Genomic DNA, 20,521 nt, shown 5'->3' on the forward strand with positions numbered 1-20,521 from the left:
TGCCATATATCTGGGGACCAGGATCTAGGGGAGAAAGGAGACAGGGAAGCCCCCACTGAGCTTGCAATGGGTGCTTCTATGGTCCTGAGTTGATCCCGAGGGCCAGCCCATCAGATGTCCCTGGTGCAGACCTGATGGGACCCACCTCCAAGTACCCAGCTGAATAGGAGAGGTCAGTGAGGGGGAAGACGCATGGGAAACTCTAGGCAGCGCCCCCTCCCCTGACTGCATTTGCTCACAGCCCCCGCCAGGACCTCTTTCCACCATGTACCTTCTCCTGAATCCTCTCGGTGACATTGTCTAGCTCTCGGGACAATGTGTGTATCTCTAGGGCCCCTTCGAGCTGCTGCTGGTACCGGAGCAGGTTGCCATGGAAACTCGCCCACCTGGCCAAGGGGTGGTGGTGTAATGTGGAGCCTGAGGTGGCCTTCCACCCCTCTCCCAGCCCCTTGGTTCTCCTCAGCCTGGGACTGGCCTGTTGTTGAGCTGGCTTCGCCGCTGGCAGATGATCTTGACTTCCTCAGGGTCCCGGTTCTTGAGCTGCAGCGACAAGTCACTGATGCTCCTGATGCGGGCATCACCCACTGTGTCCTGCAGGGGAGGTACGGGTGAGGGCATTGGCACCCCCCACGCAGAGCCCCTTCTTCCCACCTCAGCGGGCACTGGGAGCAAGCCTGGGCCCCAGAGCACGAGGAACAGCATATTTGGGCAGTGGGAGGAACTGCCTCCTGCCTCCTCTACTGTGGCAGGTGCCTGACGTCACCCCGTCCAGGTGAAGTGAGCAAGATCAGCTTGGAGCCTGCAGCCCCAGAGTCATCTCTAAGGCCAGAAAATGGGATCCCTGCACTGGGTACCATGTAGGAGGGGGAGAGTGGGCACATGCTCACTAACAGAAACTCTTGAGATGGAGTCTCTCTCTGTTGCATTATTGTTGCAGTGGCACAATCTCAGCTCACTGCAACCTCCACCTCCGCGGTTCAAGTGATTCTCCTACCTCAGCCTCCCGAGTAGCTGGTGCTACAGATGCCTGCCACCAAGCCCGGCTAAGTTTTGTATTTTTCATAGAGACGGAGTTTCACCATGTTGGCCAGGCTAGTCTCAAACTCCTGACCTCAAGTGATCTGCCTGCCTTGGCCTCCCAAACTGCTGAGATTACAAGCGTGAGCCGCTGTGCCCAGCCACAGAAACTCAGCGTCTTGGATGAAGAGAGGCAAAGGGAGGTTGTGGAATGGAACAGTGAGCTCTGGCTTCCTGGGGTTTGGGTGTCCCCACCCCAGGACTCGTCTGAGCTGAGGCTGGTGCTGCTTGGACACTGGGTGGGGTTTAAAGGTACACAGGGAGGGGTCCACCGCAGGGTGCGATTGCAGGTCTCCTGCCTCTGGCATCTGTAGAGCTTGTTTAAATTTCCAAAGCACTTTCCTATGAAGTGCCTCATGCAAGGTAGGCAGGGAAGGACATTTCCGTCCTTTTATAGATGCTGGAGCAGAGCTCAGAGGCTAACGTGGCGCCTTTGCGGCAGAGCCAGGATTCAAGCCCAGCTCCTTTAGAGTCTAGCTCTCTTCCTGCTACAGCATCTGGCACAGCGTCTGTGAAATTCCACCATTAGCAAGGGATGTCTTAGGTTTAAGCACTGCCGCCTCTTAAAAAGTAATACATACATGTACCGGGGGACAAGGTTAGCACATTTGGTCTTTAACACCTGATTGTCAATACATTTGCCATTTTTTTTCCTGTATACCACATAAGAGAAATAGATGTTTGGTGTGTGCATGTGTGAGGGAGCGGGTGTGGGGTAAGGAGGAGATGCTGAGACGCTGAAATAGTCACACTGAAGGCGGGTGCTGATTATCCGCCACATCCAGGCATATGTCCTATCTTTTTAAGATTTTTTCAAATAATTATAGATGCCCAAGAAATTGCAAAAGTCCTGCGGAGAGGTCCATGTGCCCTTCCCCAGCTTCCCTTACAACAGCATCCTATATAACGATAACATTAAAACCACAAAGCTGACAGTATAATACTACCAACTAGACCAGACTTCATTCAGATTTTATCAGTTTTTGCAAGTATGCATCTGTGCGTGGCAGTGGGGGTCAGGTCTATGCAGTTTTATCACAGCTAGAGATTCACATACCTGCCACCACATACGTGCTCTCTTACCTCTGAGGTGGGTGCTACCCCCATTCTAAGGAGGAAGGAGTGAAGGCAGGTGAGAGGAGGGAGCCTGCCTGTGGGCATGGGAGGAGCAGGCATGGAGCCCACGCCCTGCCCTACATCCCACACTCTTTCCCTGCTCTCAACTGGCTTTTCAGTGCGGGATGCATGGCCAACCTCTACCCAGCAAGGCCCCCTCACCCCAGCCGAGGTTCCTCGGAACTCGCGGAGCCGCCGTCGGAGCTGCAGGCAGTGCTCCAGGTCCTGGCCCAGGTCACCAACATTCATTGTCACCTCCTGTGAAGGCCGAGGGTGGGGAGGGAGCGCTCTGAGCACCAGCCCAGGTTCCTGGCACCTGCTGCTGGGGCTCCCTCCTGTCAAGGGAGGGCTCCTCCCCCCATCTCAGCCCCCGCCCGGCTGGGGCTACACCTTCTCCTGGATCCAGGCCTCTGCGAGGTCCACTCTCTGCAGGAACTCCAGGAAGTTCCGCCTGTCCTCCAGCTCCTGGCCTCTGAGGGCCACTGCCTGCCTCAGGTCCTCCCAGTGCTTCCGCAGGCCCTGCAGCCACTGGGAGACCTCTGCCGCTCGAGGGTGACTCTGTGCCAGGAGAGCCTCTCCCTTCTGGAGGGAGAGAGGGGACACAGGACATCTTGCCTGCCGCCCTTCCTCCTAAGACCGACATCGCCCCTGGGCCACACTTTGGGGCAGGCTTGGGGCTGAGGGCCCGGTTGTTACCTTGGCAACAGAGGTAATGACCTCCTCATGGGCCTGGACTTCAGCCTCAAAGGCCTGGTGTTTCAGCAGGGGCTTCAGCTTATCTCTCAGGTCCCCAGGAGGGATCGGCTCCTTCAGCTGCTGGGCCCATGCCTGGATCCAGTCCTCAGCCTGGTGGGGGTGGGACGTGAATGCTGTGATGTTCTGCAGCCTCGGGCCCCAGACACCACAGGCCTAGCCCCCAGCCATTCACAGGAGGCTGGCCTCAGGGGTGGGGCGGGCAGCACCTGGTAAATGTGCCCTGAAGGTTCTAGCTCCGGAAGGCAGCTGGGCAGGGCCTTGGGTGGGCTCTCGTTTTGGAGGTGTGGCCCCTACTACTGGGGCTCTGGGCTGCCCTGCTCCCTTCCCCACCTCTCTTGCCCTGGCCCTGCTAGAGCTGGGACACTGGTGGGGTCTCCACACAAAGGGGCTTAGATCCCATGTTCTGGGCTCCAGCACAGCCTCTGGGAAAGCCATCCACCCCCTGAACCTGTTTCCGCCTCACAGTGTTGTGGTGTGAAGGCGGCTGAAAACTGTCGAGTGTGGTTCCAGTGGAAGGCCCTGGGCTGGGGGTGCCGTCTGACCTGGGTTGCGGCCCGGGTGAAGCTGGCCATCAGCAGGGAGGCGTGCAGGGCGTGTCCCCGGCTCTCCGCCAGCTCCTTCACTCTCACCCGGCGCTGCAGCAGGATGGGAAGCCGGTCCCGCACCCGGGGGCGCTGGAGCATCTTCAGCCGCTCACGCAGGGCTGCCTCCTGTGGGGCAGGGGCACAACTGCTGCTCTCCCACCCTGGGCTGGGGCAGGGCCTGGCCTGCAGGGCTCACAGTCCTTTCTTCGAGGGCCCCGGAGCCCTTTCCTCAGCCCCACATGGCTGAGGGGCGTCTGATCCTCCCAGCCACAAGCCAGACCAGTCTGCTCCCCAAGGACCACATGGTGTGGACAGAGCCGAATGCCCCGTGTGGGTCTCTGCAGTGTGGCCCATCTCCCCCTGGGCCCTCTTCTTGAGCCACACATACAACTTGCTCAGTCAACCCCATCCAGGCCCCCAGCCTCGCAGGCTCATCAGCACTGCCTCCGGGAATGCACCAAGCGCCCTGTGACCCCCTTCAGGACTCTCTCCTGACCCCCACACTCTGACCACGCCCAGACCTCCTGAGTCCATTACCTTCTTGTCCTGGGCAGTCAGAACCTTCAGGAAGACCTCGTGCTTGCGAATCAACTGCTCTACCTCTTCCACCGAGCTCCCCAAGGCACTGGTTTTCAGGGAGACCTGGATCCACAGAAAAGTCAAAGAGGCCACCAAGCCTTCCAGCCAGCCAGCCCCTCCAGCTGCAGTCTGTGCCCATGGGCACTCTGGGTGTGGCAGGGCCTCAGGAGTGCCCACTGAGCTTGGCAAGGAGCTGTGAGGAGGAGTGGGAGCCCAGGTTGGGAGGCTGCGACACCTCAACCTCTGCACCATGTGGGGAGCATGACCAGCCTCTGGCCAACTTCCTCGGAGCTCAGTCTGGGATAGGGGCTGAGGATGTCACTGGACGCTCAGGGGCCTCAGTGCTTCACCGTGGCCACCTGGAAGGACTTGTGCACAGCTGCCCCATATTAGAGAAAAAGCCAGAGAGGCAGGAGGAAAGGGACTGAGCAGAGAGGGGAATGGAAAGGAGGAGCAGGAGGCTGTGCGGAGTGTGAGGGTGGGAGGGGACCTGCCTCCTGGGCCGCGAGGATCTCCTCCAGGCGGCCGCACTCTCTGAGGAAGAGCTGCTCCTGCTGCTCGGCCTGCAGCCTCTCTTGCTTCCGTGCCCAGGCCTGATACACCTGGTCCCTCTGGTCCTGCAGGGCTCGAAGCTCTTCCTGGACCTGGGGATGGACACATGAGGAGCCTCAGTTGGGGAGGGCGGTGTGGGTGAGGTGAGGACTGGATCCTGAGGGAAGCTCCTGAGGAGAGGTCAGCATGGCACAGTAGGACGGGGCACCAGGTGGCCAGGCACAGGCTAGGTCAGCTAGGGTATGTGGGGGCACCAGGAAAGGGGACCCACCTCCTTGGTGGGTGTCCCTGCAGCCAGGAGTGCCTGCTGGCCCAGCTGGGCGGCCTGCTGCCACAGCTTCTCCCGGGCCTCCAGCTCCGCCTGGAGCCACTGGTGGGCATTGAGCTTCAGCGGGCCACTGCTGGGCTCTTGCGAACTCTCCTCCACCTGCAGGTCCTGGCGCACGCGGGCTGCCCAGGAGGTGTAATCGCGCACCTGATCCCAGGGACACGGAGGGAGAGCTGGGTGAGGGCTGGGCTGGGCAGCAGGAAACCAGGCGCTGAGGCAACTGCAGCCCACCTGAGTCCACTCACACAGCCCGAGCCGACCCGGGTCAGGGCCTCGGGTGAGGCACCTGTGGCCCTTTGTCACTTGGTTTCTCCGTTCTCATCCAACCCGATCCTCCCAGAACCACGAACCCCCCACACGAGCCAGACCCTCACCACGACACATCTCTGGCCTTTGCTCCTCCTGCCTTCCCATCTCTACAGAGCTCACCTGGATGAGGCCATGGGACTGGCGGCTAGCAAGATCAGCCCCATCAAGACTGCTTGATGGGGAAAGAAAGTTCACCTGCCCTTCAAGGGCCCCTTGGCCGCCTTTGCCTGGTGAAGCCTTCCCTGGTATTTGACCATTGCACTGCTCTCCTTGTTCTCTGAATTACTAATTTAACCCTTACAGACTGTCTTCTGCTGATTTGTGTACAACTATACAAGACTGGTGCTGGAGGGACTTCAGGCCCTTGTCCAAATATCCTATTGCATGGAGGAAGGAAGGGTAAATGGCACAAAGAGTCTTGTAAACTCTAAGTGCATGACAAACCCAGGGTTAAGTGCCTTGCTCAAGCTCACACTGCCAGCAAAGCAGCAGAGTTGGGTCCCTAAACTCAAGCCTTTTTGCAGTGTCAGTTTGGGCCTCCTGGTCTGCCAGGTCCCAGGACAGGGGGATGCCGGGGACACCCCGTGGCCAGGACTTACTGTCCCAGTCTGATTCTCTGGGTTTCGGGCTCATCTCCCCAGGAAGGAGGGCTCCATGAGGGCAGCAGTTCCACTTTCCATAGCTTCTATATTACCCTCCTCTCTCCACCTGTGGCTTCAGCCGGGAGCTGAAGACAGACATTAAATAGATACTGGCTGATCCAGAGGTCACTGTCTAACATCTGGGTCTCCAGTTATGAGCTTTCCTGGGCAGTTCTTACTCCCAGCCCTGGCTGGGACCCCGCATGACTGCCCTGCCACTCACCTTGCTGGCACTGACCCAGACCCTAAGGTGTTACTGCTACGCCCATGTGCTCAGCCCCTGACCAGCCAGACTGACATCCCGTGTGCTCGTGCTCTCCCACCCGAGTCCATGTTTGTTCTCCCTCCGGAGCTGGAGGGCCTCATGCGTGCATGCCCATGTGTGGTGCAGCACACACACATGCGCACACATGCCACCCAAGGGGCAGGAGCCCTCACCGCGGTGCGGAAGCGGGCCAGGAGGCGTGCCCGCTCCAGCTGGGTCCTGCGCTGCTCCACGCGTTGCTGCAGCACTGCCCACGCCTGCATCACAGCTTGCTGCCTCTGCTGCACCGCATGGGCCTGAGGCCCCGGACACAGCTTCTGCACCCTGCCTGCAGTCTCCAGCAGTTCCTGCAGCTGCGGAAGGGGAAGGGAACAGGGAGGCAAGGGTCATGTCCTCCTGATTATCCCGCAGATGTATCCCTTGCCTGGGAACTCTGGCCCCCTTGGGCCACATCCTGCCATGCACAGTAGGCCCATGGGAGGCCCTGAGGGACAGTGGAAAATCTAGAGGAACAGGCAGGCCAGCCTGAGGGGGCTGCAGGGGCCTGGGTGGGAGAGGCAGCCAGCTGGGCTCACCTGCTGCTCGGTGCCCACGAGTTCTCGCTCCAGTCCCTGGTGGCTTCTCAGCTGAGCCTCCAGCCCACGCAGGTCCCACGCCACACTGTTGGGGAGGCTCGTGGCTTTCTCCTGAGGGAGAATGCCGAGGAGATAAGGGATGGAGGGTGGGCACTGAGCCTGCAGTGTATCCACTTCTAGCCACCCCTCCGGCTCATACCTGGACCTGGGTGAGGACTTCCAAGAGATCTCTGTGAACTCTGAGGGTGGTCTCGGCATCTCGGAGCGCGTGGCCTCGGGCCTGGGTCAGCTCCCACAGCTCCGACCAGGTGGCCCTGCCCACGGCGTGTGGAAGACCAGCAGGGGTCAGCTGCTGGGCCGTCTCATTCCTCCCTCCCGCTAGGTCGGTCAGCCCCCTCCTCTCTGAGTTGTACGGGGACTCGCCCAAAGCTCCTCCTCCTTGAAACCTCTCCTGCCTGTGGCCCTGCCTACGCACCTTCTTCCCGGGAGCCCGTCTTCTAGCTTTACCATGAATTCAGTGCTTTGCTGCTGTAATGCTCGGCACTGAATGGTATCTGTGCTCTGTGATACTCCCCACGTCTTGTGCTTTGATTCACAGTGCGTCGCCCAGATTATGATTACAGACGCTTTGTGGGCAGAGGCCACATCTCTCCGTTCCTTGCTAACTCTGCAACTCGCTGAGCTCCTAAGGCTTCTGCCAGGCCAGGCTCTGGGCTAGTGGTGATGAGCAAGTCATGACCTTGCCTCAAAGCTCACAGGCTGGGAGTGGATCCAAATCAGCCAAGTGGACAACTAGGAATGACACGAGGCATGGGCTGTCCCGAGTGAGCATAGGAGCTGGGGTAGCTCAGGGGAAGGCCCTGATTTCTGGCCCCACCATCTTCCCACAGCTCCTGCTCTCAATCCTGGGAGCAGGACTCTGACCTGCACACCCAGCCTCACCTCCCTTCACAGACCAGAGCCTGTGGCAGGCTCAGCTTCTCTGGAGCTAGGGCCCCTGCAGAGCCCTGTGGGCAGCCAGGGCCAGCGTGGCCCTCACAGCATGCCATCCTCTCTTACCACTCTGGGCCCTGCCTGCCCAGCTCCTTCCTCCAAACCCCAGGCTGGCCTGGCCCGCTGGGCACTCACTGCAGATCCTGCTGCCTCTGACGGACCATGGGGCCAGCAGTGTGCCCACGCTCTACCAGGCTCTCCGCCAGCAGCCGGCAGGCGGCCACCCGCTTGCTGCCCATCTCCACTTGGCGCTGAAACTTTGCAAACTTGGTGCAGAGGCGCTGAGAAGAGGGGAGTGGGTGACAAGGTAGCCCCCGGCTGGTCAGGCGGCAAGCAGCCTGGGAATCGAGGCACCTCAGCGCCCAACTGGGTGAGTGGGCCTTGACGGCCACGGTGTCTGCCCGCTCCACTCAGGAGGCCCCACCTCAGCCAGGGCTCACCGCTCTGCCGCCAACTTCTCCCTCTGCCCTGCCAGGGCCAGCTTCCCCACCCCACAGGCTCTGCCCCAGGGCACCCTCCTTGACCCTGGCTCTCTTCTCACCAGGGCGTGCTCGGGGTCCTCCCCCAGGCTCTCCCCTCCTTCGGCCTCCTGCTTCTGCCTTGCCAGCCAGCTCTGCAGGTCCTCGGTCTCCCTCAGGAACTTGTGCAGCCTCAGGGTCCCCTCCAGTTCCCGGTCCCTGTGGTGACAGCCCGTGGTTCCGCAGAAGTGAGTTGCCCACCGCCCTGGGGGCCAGTCGGGCCAGCCAGAGGGGCCAATCTGAAAACTGGGGTTACTCAAGGTCTCTGTCCAAGCCTGCAGCTCGCGATTCAGGGAGTAGTAGACACAGCAGTGCGGGTGTAGGGGCAGAGGAGGGTGTGGATGTGGGGAGATGGAGAGCAGGGAGTTGTGGGGCCTCACTGAAGAATTTATGGGAAGAGGTGAGCAACACACGCCCTTCCCCCAACGCATCTCTACAGCCTGGGGTTATGGGTTCTGATTGACTTTGGGCCATGGCATGGGAACAGTCAGCTGTGGCTAGGCCTCCTGTACCCACTGATGAAAGGGGTTACGGTGCCCTCACCGTGTGGCCACCAACTCCTGCAGTGCCCGCAGCTGCTCCCGGAGCCTCTCCCGCACCACACGCTGCTGCTCAGTGACTTTGGGGCCAGTGAGGGTTTGGGCCCTCTGCTCCAGCTCCTCCATGGAGCTCCAGTAAATGGCCAGTTCCTCCCGTAGAGCCTGTGATGCATGAGGACCCATGCCAGGCTCAGCCTGGGTGACTCATCCACCCACCTGTCTGTCCCCCACCCATCCAGTCACCAATCCTCATCCATTCACCCAGCACTCACACACCCATCCATCTACCGCAACTCTTCCATCCACCCACCCAGCATCCATCTACCCATTACTGATGGAGTAAGTACTTATTGTTCCATAAAGTGAACACCTGGTCTGTGCCCACTGAGGGCTCATTATTTAGCAGGGAAAGGTGAATGCTGGCTAATCTGGGCCAAGGAAGGGAGGGCACAGGAGGCATTAGACTGGACCCCAACATCCATGTGTAAGAGAGAGGCAGAGTTAAACAAGCTGTCCAGTATAGCCGGGAGACGGGTGCTCCGTGAGGCCAAGGCTGCAGGCCTTTAGAAAGACCTTCTCTGAAGGTCCTGTCGCAGAACACACTGGAACTGGGGCTGTGCAGGAAACATGCCCAGACAGGAGGACAGTTCAGTGACAGCAGGAACCGGGACTGCCGTGGGCTCCAGGCTTTGAAGCTTGTGTGGTTCTGGGAGTCCGAATTCAGGAGTGAGGAAGGGGACTTCGAGACCTCCCTCCCTTCAGCCAGGGGATGTTTGTGGGAGGAGGTCAGCTTCATGAAGGGCATTTGGTTAACTCAAAGGATGACAGGTAAAGCCTGGGAGGAAGACACCTGTGGGAGATGTGGAGCGGGCTGGGCAGGTGACCTTGACAGAGGAGAAAAGTGCCAGGGGCGGGGTAGAGAGGAAGCAAGAGGAGGCGGAGAAACCCCAAGGCCACAGGGAGAGGCAAGACTCGTAAGAAGATGAAGGGAGAAAGCGTGTACATCACAGTGCCCAGGTCGCCTTGGAAGAAGGGGCACTGTGGGATCTGGGTGGGCAGTGGGGATGGGGCTGTCTATGTCTCCAGGAAGCAAGAGCAGGGCTCCATGCCTCTGAGAGAGGGAGGGTGATAGCCCTCTCTCCATGGTCCATCATCACCCAGACCACACTGCAGGGGAGGCTCAGGGCGTGGTACCTGGTGCTTCTTAATGAGCCTGAGGGTGGCTGCCTCGTCTCTGGCATAGTCCTGACTGCTCACCAGTGGCCGCTTCTCCTCCACCCAGCTCTCCAGCTCTGACACATCCAGAAAGTACTGCCAAGAGTGGGGCCAGCTCACCTGGAGGATCTCAGACAGCACCCTCCGTCAGCCCTGGAGACATCTGCCCCTGCTCTCCAGCATCAAAGGGGCTTCTGTGCCCATAGGGGCACCCATGAGCTCCCAGCCCAGAGCCCCCACCACTGATCCGCCTCCCTGAGAGTCCCACAGGTGGCCCCTCAAGGAGCCCTGACTTCTGCCTCTTCCCCCAACCCCACCTCTCTGCATCCTACCTGCTGGAAAGCGACAGCCTGCTGCAGACACTGGGCCCGCACCTCACATGCCCTCTCCAGCTCTGCCCAGTGGCCTTCCAGCTCCTGGCACTGCTCCACGATGTGTTGGGCTTGGGGGTGCCCCGAGGCTGCCAGGCTCCACCCAGAACTCAGCACCCGTTGCACCTGCCCCTGGTGAGCTTTTACCTCCACCTGGAGCTCCTGCACAGATTGGCTTGAGAGGCTGCTGCTCTTAACCCAGGGGCGTCTGGAGCAGAGCCATGGATATGGCTCAGGCCCCAATCATGGCAAGACCCCCAGGGTCAAAATAGCTGGGGCAGAGATTTGGAAATTGGGATACCCGGGGGGGAGGGCTTAGAGGCCAGGACACCTGAGTAGGGGCAGAGGGTTTCTAAGGTCTGGGAAGCAGATGTCCCTAATCCTGTAGGAAGAAGAGGGCTATTACCTTGTGCTTGCGGTGAAGTCTCTGGGCACCATTCAAGCACTCGGTATAGCTGGTGGGGCTGCCATGGGGCATGTGCTCGGCTACCCATGAGAGCTCCATGTTGCTCAGGCGGCAGAACTGGTGCAGCTCCACTGAGGCCTGCAGCTGCAGGCCCCGGATGGCCAGATGCCCCTGCAGAAGCTCTAGCCTAGGAGAAGGAGGAAGAGATGGGAGAGGCTGGGAACAGAGTGAGGACAAGGCTCCTGGTTCTTTCCTTGGCCAAGCCAGGGCCCGTGAAGAACAAGACCAGGGAACAGAGCGAAGCTCCATCTGACAAAGGAAGGCAGTGGAAGGGCGCCAGAGCCCCACCTCATGGCCTAGATGACTCGCCTGACCGCACTGTGGGGGTCCTGCTAAGGATGCATAATGGGGTCTCTGACCCTCCCATCCCAGAATGACTGTACTTATAAGGGAGGAGGTCTGGACACCCCGGTCCTGTGGGTGCCATCTTGCGGGACCTTAAATTCACATGGAGGAGTGACACACAGGTGGGTGGGAGGACAGGCCTCACCTCTGGAGGTGCTTCTGGGTCTCTTCCAGGATGGCTGGGGAGGCGGCTACGCCATGGGCCTTGGAGGCAAGGGCAGCCATCTTGGCGGCCAGGGTCCGGCTCTCACTCTCCAGCTGGTGGTGCCGTTTCTGCAGCCTCTGGCTGGAGCACAGGTCCTGCCCTGTTTCCGAGCTCTGCAGGGTCCCTTCGAGCTGCTCCAGCTGCTCCTTTGCATCCTGGGAGGGACGCAGGAAGGTGCATTAGGTTCTCTGTGTACAGCACAGCAAGTGGCCTTCCTGGGCTCTGGGACTGTTGGACTTTTAGGACTAGATTCACCAGGGACCTCTGTCCCCACCACTGCCAACCCCCAGCCAGAAGTGCCCAGTCTTCCCCTGTTCCCTCACGCTTCTTCCTCCCTGGGGGACTCAAGCGGTGCTGACCACACACTGGGCACACAGGAGAGAATCCTGCATTGGCCGACTGAGTGGAACGCCATGCTCAGCTTGTCCTAGGCCAGAGGCCTCCAAAGGCTGCAGAGCCAGGGTCAGCAGAACACCCAGACTTCTCCCTCCCCGTTCTGTCCAGCCCAGCCCGGCCTCCGTCTCCTTCTTGTGCCCTGTCCCTCTTCCCAGTGGACCTGCAGCTGCCTCAGGAGCTGCTCCTGCTGTCCAGCCTGCCGGAGCTCGTCCCCACGCTCAGTCATCTTGCGGTTCAAGGCTTCCCACTTGCTCCTCAGGCCTTGAAGCCTGGTCTGTATGTCCTCCTGGCCACAGGGCCTCCTGCTCAACAGCTCTCTCCCAACCTGGAGTGGAGACAAAGGCCCAGGGAGTTTGGCTGAGCTGCTGGTACCACCAGTGGCCACAGCAGGCTGGACCTGGGTGGCAGTGGAGGTGAGGGGGTGGCCACAGCTGCATTCCACGGGCTGCCTGGAAGAAAGCAGTTCATGTGGCCCCAAAACTGCAGGTAGGAGGGCTTTCCTCTGACCCCTGCAAATAAAGTGGGGTGAGCTGGCATTAGGTTGGTGGCTGGAGAGAGCCATGTTCTGGTAGAGGTGGCCGGCTGTGGGACTTGCCACAGAGAGTTGTGGGGGAAGGGATGGATGGCGGCAGCTTTGGGGCTGGTTTGGGTGCCAAAGGGGATGCCAGCAGCATCAAGGAGGCTTGCGGGGGGAGGTTCTGGGTTCACGCTGAGGCTGATTCTTCCTTCAAAGACTCTTCCATGAAAACAGGTGGTGCAGTAGGGTTGGGAATTTGAAGACGAGGAGGCTCTGCACCCTGTGTCCCGTGTCCCCCACCTGCTGCAGGGCCTCCACGTGTCTGCGGGTGGCGAGTAGCTCGCTCTCAGCTGCTTTGTGCCGCTTGAGTGCCTGCAGGATGTTTCTGCGCGCTCCGGAGGGCTCATGCGCCACCATCAGCCCCTTCTCCTCCATCCACTGCATCAGCTCCGCCACGTCCCGCTTCCACTCCTGCCAAGAACCAGGCGAGAGTGGGTCTCAGAGCACAGGGGGTGGGGGCTGGTGCCTAGCCCTGCATCTGAGGGTGGTGCGGCCACAGCCCCTGTTTTCCTCAGGAAAAACCTGAGCTGTGTTGCCTGCCTCACAGAAGGTGTTGAGAGGATGAATGACATAGCGCGTGAGGAAAGTGCTCTGTAGGCTGCACAGAGCTCTGTACGGCCTCAGGCTTTCTTTTCAGGGAGGCCTCATGCGCCTGGGCCCAGCCCCTCACCTGGAGCTGGAGGGAAGCCAGCAGCTGCCTCCTCCTCTGCTCACTCCTCCCCTGGAGCCTGGTCCACTGTGCCTGGACACTCTGCAGCTGCTCTCTGACCCTGGAGGGCCGGGGGAGTTGGAGGAGGGCATGGGAGAGGACTCCCACCCCAGCACGAGGTGCACCCCCCTCTACCCCACTCCCCCAGCCCCAGGGCGGCTGTCTGTGCAGGCTGAGAAAGGGTCATCTGCAGGTGCTACAGACGGAGGCCAGGCTCACGTGTGTGCAGCTGGGTGCTGGCTCTGAACCAGCTTCTCGCCGTGTGCCCACAGAGCCTCTGCCCGAGGCCCCAGGGTGCTCAGGAGCCGCCCAAACTCCCGGTGCTGCTGCAGCAGGCTCAGGGCCTCCCTCACGTCCTCCTGGGAGTGCAGAGACCTGAGGTCATGCCTGGGAGAATGGGGGTCAGAAGCATCTCACCCGCCACTGTCCCAGGGGCCTCCTGCCCAGCCTGGCTTCTGGACTCAAGGGGATGAGCTCCCTCCAGTGACGGGGGGTGACAGCCTAGCTCCACATTCCTGCTCCATACCCCAAGGTTGTCCAGGTGCAGCCAGGCCTGGTGGTTGGCACAGGTGGCAGTGAAACCATCCACTTCTCGGCCAAACTTCTGCAGCTCCAGCCCCTCTTGCAGCCACTGCCGCCTCTGCTCCCACACAGCCTTCAGCTCCTGGCCCTGCTGCCCCAGGAGCCTCAGAGTGTTGGCCACCTCTTGGGAGTCTGGGCAGTCCAAGGCTGCCATGGGCTGGCTCTGAGCATCCAGCTGCTGCAGCCTGACCAGGATGACAGGCAGAGAGTCAAACCCCAGTAGGCCCTCCCTGTCAGCCTCCTTCTCCTCTCACCTCCAGGGTTCATGCATCTTGGAGCATGAATGAGACACTGAATGTGATAGGCCCAGCAAAGTGCTTAGGATGCAGGGGTTCCCAAGCCCCCAACGGCTCCAGCTGGCCATCTTTAAGTGTGGACTGCCAACGGCCGATGCCTGGCCTAGACGACATGCGGAGGCAGCACAGTGTGAGGGAGAAAAATCACACAAGCCATACAAGCACCTGACCGCAGGGCCACTGCAAGCCCCCGTGGAGCCTTTGAACAATTAGAAAAGGTGCCCTTTTCAGCAGGTGGCTTGGGAACAGCTAACACCCTTGTGTGAATTAGAGCAAGGCTCCACTTCCTCTGAGCCGCTGCATAACCAGGTACTGGAGTCTGGCAAACTGAGGACCAGATGCATTTCAGTGCTCACTTGACCACCTGTCAAGCGCCCTCAGGCGGGGCACAGCCTGTGGACTGTCCCTGGTGGCCTTGCCTGCCTACCAGCCCATAACATCGTCCCTGCAGGAGGAGAGGCACTGCATTACTGAGGAGGTGGGTATCTCAGACCCATGGGTGGGTCCTGAGCCATTCCACTTAGGGGCCAGTGGGGTCCGTGTTACCCAGGATGGCAGGGGAGGCTAGACGCCCTGACTGAAAGCAACGCATTGGGCCCACTTGGAGGGGGCCGGCCAGGCCTGGGCTGGAGAGAGCCTCCCAGGCAGCTCAGTGTCCTGGGTCTCTCCTTGAAGTGTACAGGCTGCCTGACCCAGTCCTGGGTTGTATCCTCCTCTACCTAAACTTGCCTCAAGCACCATGCCAGACACCAACCAGTCTGGGCCCCTCCCTGGGGAAATCACACTACTTCCTGCATGCTTTTTCTGGGCCTGAACCCAAATCCCAGAGCCCTGGGCCCAGCCCAAAGCATACCCCTTCTGCCCTCCTGTCCTGACCTCTCCTGCCACAGGTGGATTTCCTCCAGCAGGTCTTGGTGCTCCCTCAGCAGCTGCTGAGCCGAGGCCACATCCACCAACTCCTCCTGGCTGTGCAGCTGAGCCTGGACACTCTCTGCCCACAGGAGCAGTTGCCGGCTCTCTTGCAGGAAGCTCTGCCGGGCCTGAGCCTCAGCCTGGCCCCGGGCCTGTTGGGCCACTCGTTCCTGTACTTGCTTCAGCAGCCCCTGCAGTGTCTCCACCTGTCCTTGCAGAGGCTGGCTCTCTGCGTGGCCTGACTCCTCGACCCTGGGAGACAGGGCATGCTGCACAGTCAGTGCCCTGTCCTGGGCCCGCTGCACAGTCAGTGCCCTGTCCTGGGCCCGCTGCACAGTCAGTGCCCTGTCCTGGGCCCGCTGCACAGTCAGTGCCCTGTCCTGGGCCCGCTGCACAGTCAGTGCCCTGTCCTGGGCCCGGTGCCCCAGGCTCATGTCTTCTCCCCAAACCTGCATCCCCCAGGGAGAGTGGTGGTGACTCTGAATGCCCACCCCACCCTTGACCTGGGGGCAGCAAGAACATAGGGCTCTTCCTGTCCCCAGGAGCATTTTCTCCTGATCATCCCCCCACCTTTGCCACAGCCCCTCCTACCTGTCCTCTCCCCATCCCAATTTCTGTCCCTTCCTCATTCCACTGCTCTGCCCACGCCTTCCCACGGTCCTCACTGCCTCCCAGTGCCGCCACTGCACTGGCCGTACTTTACGACCACCCTTTGGAGGAGGTGGACCCTCCTCTCCAGCACCACGGTCTTCTTCTGGGCCAGCTGCAGGGCGTGGCGGGTGTCCTCTGAGCTCCCTGGCTGCGGCGCCTCCAGCTGGAGGAGCACGTCTCGCAGCTGGACCTGCGTGGGTCCACACTCCTGCAGAAAACTGCACACTTCTGCACTGTGTGCCAGCTGCACAGCCTTCTCCCTCTTCAGGGCCTCCAGCTGCCCCCACCTGGGCAGAGGGTACAAGGTTGTCTCCACCACAGGGACACCTCCTCATCCATCCTGGAGCCTTGGCCAGAGCCTCACATGACAGAAGCTGCCAGACCGGCTGTCCCTTGCCCCTTCCCTGTGCCTCAGACATGTCCAGCCTCTCCACCTGGCATGGCGGGAGGCAGGTGAGTCAGGCCCCGGCTGGGCACTGTGTCCGCCTGCCTCACCACCTGCACTCCTGCCTTGTTCTCACCTCTGGCTCAGTTCCTCCTGCTGTCGTTGGATTTGTGTGGAGTTCCCAGGATATCTCTGCCTCAGTTGCTCAGCAGAGCTGCTGACTTCAGCCCAGAGGCCCTTTCCCACAGCCAGGGCAGTGAGGAAGTTCTAGGGAAAAGGAGGACCCAGGCCTCTTGGGGGACTTTTTCTCTTTCCACACTCCCCTCAAGCCTATGATGGACCTCAGTGGTGCTCTCTGCTACAGGGATGCCCACGCTGCCTGGCCCTGGAAGGACAGCCACCCGAGTCCTTAAGGACCAGGAGGCCCTCGAAATTCAAGCCAGCTCTCTGCTCCCCTCCCCTATGGTAGCCATGGCCACATGTGGCTACTGAGCACTTGAAATGGGGCTAGTGTATCTGAGTGCGGTGGTTCAGCACTTTGGGAAGCCAAGGTAGGAGGATTGCTTGAGGCCAGGAGTTCAAGACCAGTCTGGGCAACATAGCAGACCCTGTCTTTACAAAAAATAATAAAAAATGAACCAAGCACGGTGGCATGCGTCTGTAGTCCCAGCTGCTCAGGAGGCCGAGGTGGGAGGATCACTTCAGCCTGGGAGGTTGACATTACAGTGAGCTGTGATTGTGCCACTGCAGTTCAGCCTGGGCAACACAATGAGATCCTATCTAAAAATAAAATAAAATAAAATAAAATAAAAATAAAATAAAATAAAAATGAGGCTAGTGGGACTGAAGAAATGTAAGAGATGTAATTTGAATTTGAAAACTTCCAGAGAACATCCTGTCTTAACATTTCCTAAAGAGTTTTTTTTTTTTTTTCTACCCTGCTCTGAGAAAAAAGGTCTCCAGGGTCAAATAAGTTAGGGATTATTCTATATAGCATACTTGGGAAACACAGTACTATTTCCTGCCACCTTGACATCTACACATCTTTGTGTTTTCTCTTGGCCTAGTGCTAGATGCAGGTAAAACTGTCAGACAATGGCTCTGTGAGTCTCCAAACAGCTCCTTAATTAGCTTGTGTAAATGACTTGCTCAACAGCACAGTCAAGTCTGGCAATGGTGGGATTTACACCTAGGCCCGCCACCTGACTCCAAAGACTGTTTCTGGTACAGCAGAAATGGCAATGGAGAAAATGATATTGAAGCTCCGGTTGCCTCATGAACCTTTGTTTAAGGTTGATACAGGCAAGAGTTATTATTTAGTCTGTGAATTCCTTTTTACCAATGCAAAACTAGGAAACATTTAGCATTCCCAGAATGTGGTCATTCAGTCTTCCTAAAGGAATTAATATTAATATTAACAGTCCTTGTCAACTCACAGCATAGTTCTCTGAGGATATGTTTCTTTCTGTTTAAATAAAAGAATTCCTGGAACAGGCTAGTAGGTTCATACTTTACACAAAGTCATCCAGAGCAAATATTCTCATACAAATATAGTTGTCATAAGAGGCTCCAAGTGCTTCTCAGTACCACACACATATTCAGTCAGCTACTGAAGGGAAGAGAGAATGAGTAGAAAGTATGAAGGAAGGAGGCTTGGAGGGGAGGGAAAGGAGAACGGTTTGCAAGACAAAGAAATCTTAAGCCAGATTTAGATAAGAGTACTAGAGCTGGTTTGAATTAGAGGGGAATAAGCTGTGTAAGTTGCCTTCTTTGTTTTACTTCACCTGCAGTTCCTTTGGGAAGCTCTTTGCTGAGCCAGGGTTAGAGAAATTTTATTCCTATAACTGTAACTTGTTTTGACCAGCTTGCCTCACCATTTGAGAGCTATAGTTTGAAGAATTTTCAAGCAAAGGGACTTTATCTGGTTGAGTTCAGAATTCAGATAAAATCTTGAAAGTGGGAACGAGTCATTGTTGGTGCCTGATGCTATAATTCTTGAAGGTAATCGGGTTTAAAAGCAGTTTTTTTGGTGAATGATGTCATCCTCCATAAAAGCAGATTTTAATTTCTTTTAAGATACCAGTGGAAGTTGTGACCCAGAAATGCCCCAATGAGACCTAACAGATGGCTATTTTCCTGTGCTGTTTGGCATATGTTCAGGAAAACCACAGGGGAAAAGTGGCTTTGACATGCTTGTGCTTTAAGGTATATGCTGCAGTACCTTGTAAAGGTTCATTTTATTGCCAAATATAACATTGAGTTACCAACTGGAAGTGTAAAAGTTCATATTTTCTTTTGTCTGTTTGTGTTTTAACTTTTAAGATATTATATTTACCAAGATTCTGGCAATAGCTTTATGTAACAAGACACAGCATACCAGGCTTGCTACTCAACTTGTTTATGGTAAGTCTGAGCCTCAATATGAAGCTGTGTTTTTTTAAAAAATCAAAACCCTGCTTTTTATATGCTCAATATCTTGGCAAATATGCCATTAAACACAGTAGTGAACTTAAGACAGCAAGAGAAAGGAGTTAACAAAAGCTAAACGTTGCAGCCTAAACAAACTTCATACAAAAAATAAAGGAACTATCACTGGTTATGTGGAATTTTCCTGACTAATTAAAACTTTACGGTATAAAACGTGCACTTTAGAATATTTAGTTTTCAAGTTCAAAAAGTACCAGTGTACCAGCGTCTATTTGAAACCATTTCTCTCCAAAGCCAAAGTGTCATCAAAATTAATTCAAATAACCCAGCATATTCTAATGCTAAAAAATATTCAGTATTATTGAAGTGGAGGTAAATCCCAGAGATTTTGGGACTTTCTCATGCTGCAAAGGGCTGTTTCTCTGGTTCATTCAAAGAAGCGTATGACAGAATGCAAGGATGTCCCTAAGCTCAGTAAAAGGCAAGACTCCTGGCACCCAGCTCTGACCTCTCCATAAAGCCTGGCTACTCTTTCCTCAAATACAGGGAGTGCGAGGATCAAAGGCTGTTGTTCTGCTAGCTAAAGAGACAGCAAACCACCTCCTCCCTCCATCCTAAAAAGCCCCTTCCCAGGTAAATAAAAGTCTACACAGGGAAAAAATTAAAATATACTTATCTACAGAGTACGGATTTTGAAATGTCAATGTAATCCTTACTTCAAAAATTTTAACTACTTTAAAATTTTTAACATCTGGCCATTTCTGATTCCATCTTAAAGATGTATTCAGGTTGGATTTCTGTTGATTTATCATTGTACACTTCTAGTCAAAAATATTAATTTTATTCCCAAATATCATAATCACTAGTGCTACTGCAATGTATTATCTCCCAGAGTTATCAAGCACTGGAAGAAAAAAGAATAGATACTCAAGCAGCAGGCAACATTTATGGCCCTTGCACACAGCGGCATCTGAATAGCTACTGGGTAGTCCGGGGATAATTTTTTTTTTTTGAGATGGAGTCTCGCTCTGTTGCCCAGTCTGGAGTGCAGTGGCACCATCTCAGTTCACTGCAACCTCTGCCTCCTGGGTTCAAGTGGTTCTCCTGCCTCAGCCTTCCAAGTAGCTAGGATTACAGGCACCAGCCACCATGCCTAGCTAATTTTTGTATTTTTAGTAGAGACGGGGTTTCACCGTGTTGGTCAGGCTGGTCTCAAACTCCTGACTTCAGGTGATTCACCCGCCTTGGCGTCCCAAAGTGCTGGGATTACAGGCGTGAGCCACTGCGTCTGGCCAGTCCAAGGACAATTCTAAAAACAAGAAAATTCATGCATTATAGTAAATATGTTGTAATTTTCACAGTTGACATTTCCTTAGACATTGTACTTTCTCTATAAGGGAATCCTGATTTTTCTTAATATTATGATGAGTCAGGACTTGAACTAGCAGCCTTCTTTCTCTTCTTACTGTTTTTGTCATGCTTTTTCCTTTTTTGTGTGTTGTTTTTTCTCATTCTTCACTGCTTTTCTTCTTTTTTGCTCTTATCTCCTCAATATACTCTGATTCTGACAAGGACTCAGGTGATAAAGATTTATCTTCAGAATGTGGGTTTCTTTTTGCTGAGTCCTTTAATAGCCTTTTTCTTTCTCAGTTGGGTCTTTCTTTTTCTTTAAAAAGAAGTCTTTTTTCCCTATTGTCTTTCTATCCTTACTGTCTGATTCAGTTTCTGACATGGAGCTTTCAGAAGATTTATGTGAATGGTTCTTTTTCTTTCTCCCTTTTCCGTGTTTCTTATCCTCATCCTCAGAATCAGAAGAACTGCTGGAAGAATCAGAGCATGATGAAGACGACGAATACCTACCAGATTTCTTCGTCTTTTTCTTTTTTTTCCTCTTTTTTTGGATAAGCTCTTACTTTCACTTAACAATTTCTTCCTGTGTTTTTCTAGTTTTTTCTTCAAATGCATACAAAGCCTTGGCGCCTTTCTTTTCTAGTTGCTCTTGCACTTCTTCCCAGATAGGCTTTGGTTGACTGAGAGAATCCTGGATTGTTGGCCCTTAAGACTAGATTGGACCCCTTGATCTGGCCATTGCTGTTGGATTCACGTGGGCTACCGGATGGTCCTGCTTCTCCTTGGTGCACGAGTGAGCGCA

General features: G+C 56.3%; 1 protein-coding gene across 1 annotated transcript in view; it reads right to left on the minus strand.

Annotated features, from left to right (window-relative positions):
* Window positions 1-20,521, minus strand: part of LOC129482678 (spectrin beta chain, non-erythrocytic 5) — a gene marked incomplete at its 5' end in the record, with an annotated part of 35,821 nt that extends 15,300 nt beyond the window's left edge. The window contains 31 exon segments of the mRNA XM_063638499.1: window positions 272-386; window positions 476-591; window positions 2,356-2,451; window positions 2,584-2,775; window positions 2,890-3,039; window positions 3,492-3,659; window positions 4,071-4,175; window positions 4,607-4,756; window positions 4,936-5,139; window positions 6,381-6,560; window positions 6,783-6,893; window positions 6,982-7,096; window positions 7,911-8,056; window positions 8,317-8,452; window positions 8,837-8,994; window positions 10,027-10,143; window positions 10,380-10,580; window positions 10,825-11,011; window positions 11,375-11,589; window positions 11,991-12,155; window positions 12,648-12,818; window positions 13,078-13,177; window positions 13,336-13,475; window positions 13,643-13,883; window positions 14,871-15,158; window positions 15,605-15,844; window positions 16,079-16,209; window positions 16,241-16,272; window positions 20,005-20,259; window positions 20,262-20,317; window positions 20,319-20,521. Of these exon segments, the coding sequence (XP_063494569.1) occupies window positions 272-386; window positions 476-591; window positions 2,356-2,451; window positions 2,584-2,775; window positions 2,890-3,039; window positions 3,492-3,659; window positions 4,071-4,175; window positions 4,607-4,756; window positions 4,936-5,139; window positions 6,381-6,560; window positions 6,783-6,893; window positions 6,982-7,096; window positions 7,911-8,056; window positions 8,317-8,452; window positions 8,837-8,994; window positions 10,027-10,143; window positions 10,380-10,580; window positions 10,825-11,011; window positions 11,375-11,589; window positions 11,991-12,155; window positions 12,648-12,818; window positions 13,078-13,177; window positions 13,336-13,475; window positions 13,643-13,883; window positions 14,871-15,158; window positions 15,605-15,844; window positions 16,079-16,209; window positions 16,241-16,272; window positions 20,005-20,259; window positions 20,262-20,317; window positions 20,319-20,521 (4,884 nt within the window).

Source organism: Symphalangus syndactylus, chromosome 5 (assembly GCF_028878055.3).
Source record: "Symphalangus syndactylus isolate Jambi chromosome 5, NHGRI_mSymSyn1-v2.1_pri, whole genome shotgun sequence".
Taxonomy (NCBI): domain Eukaryota; kingdom Metazoa; phylum Chordata; class Mammalia; order Primates; family Hylobatidae; genus Symphalangus; species Symphalangus syndactylus.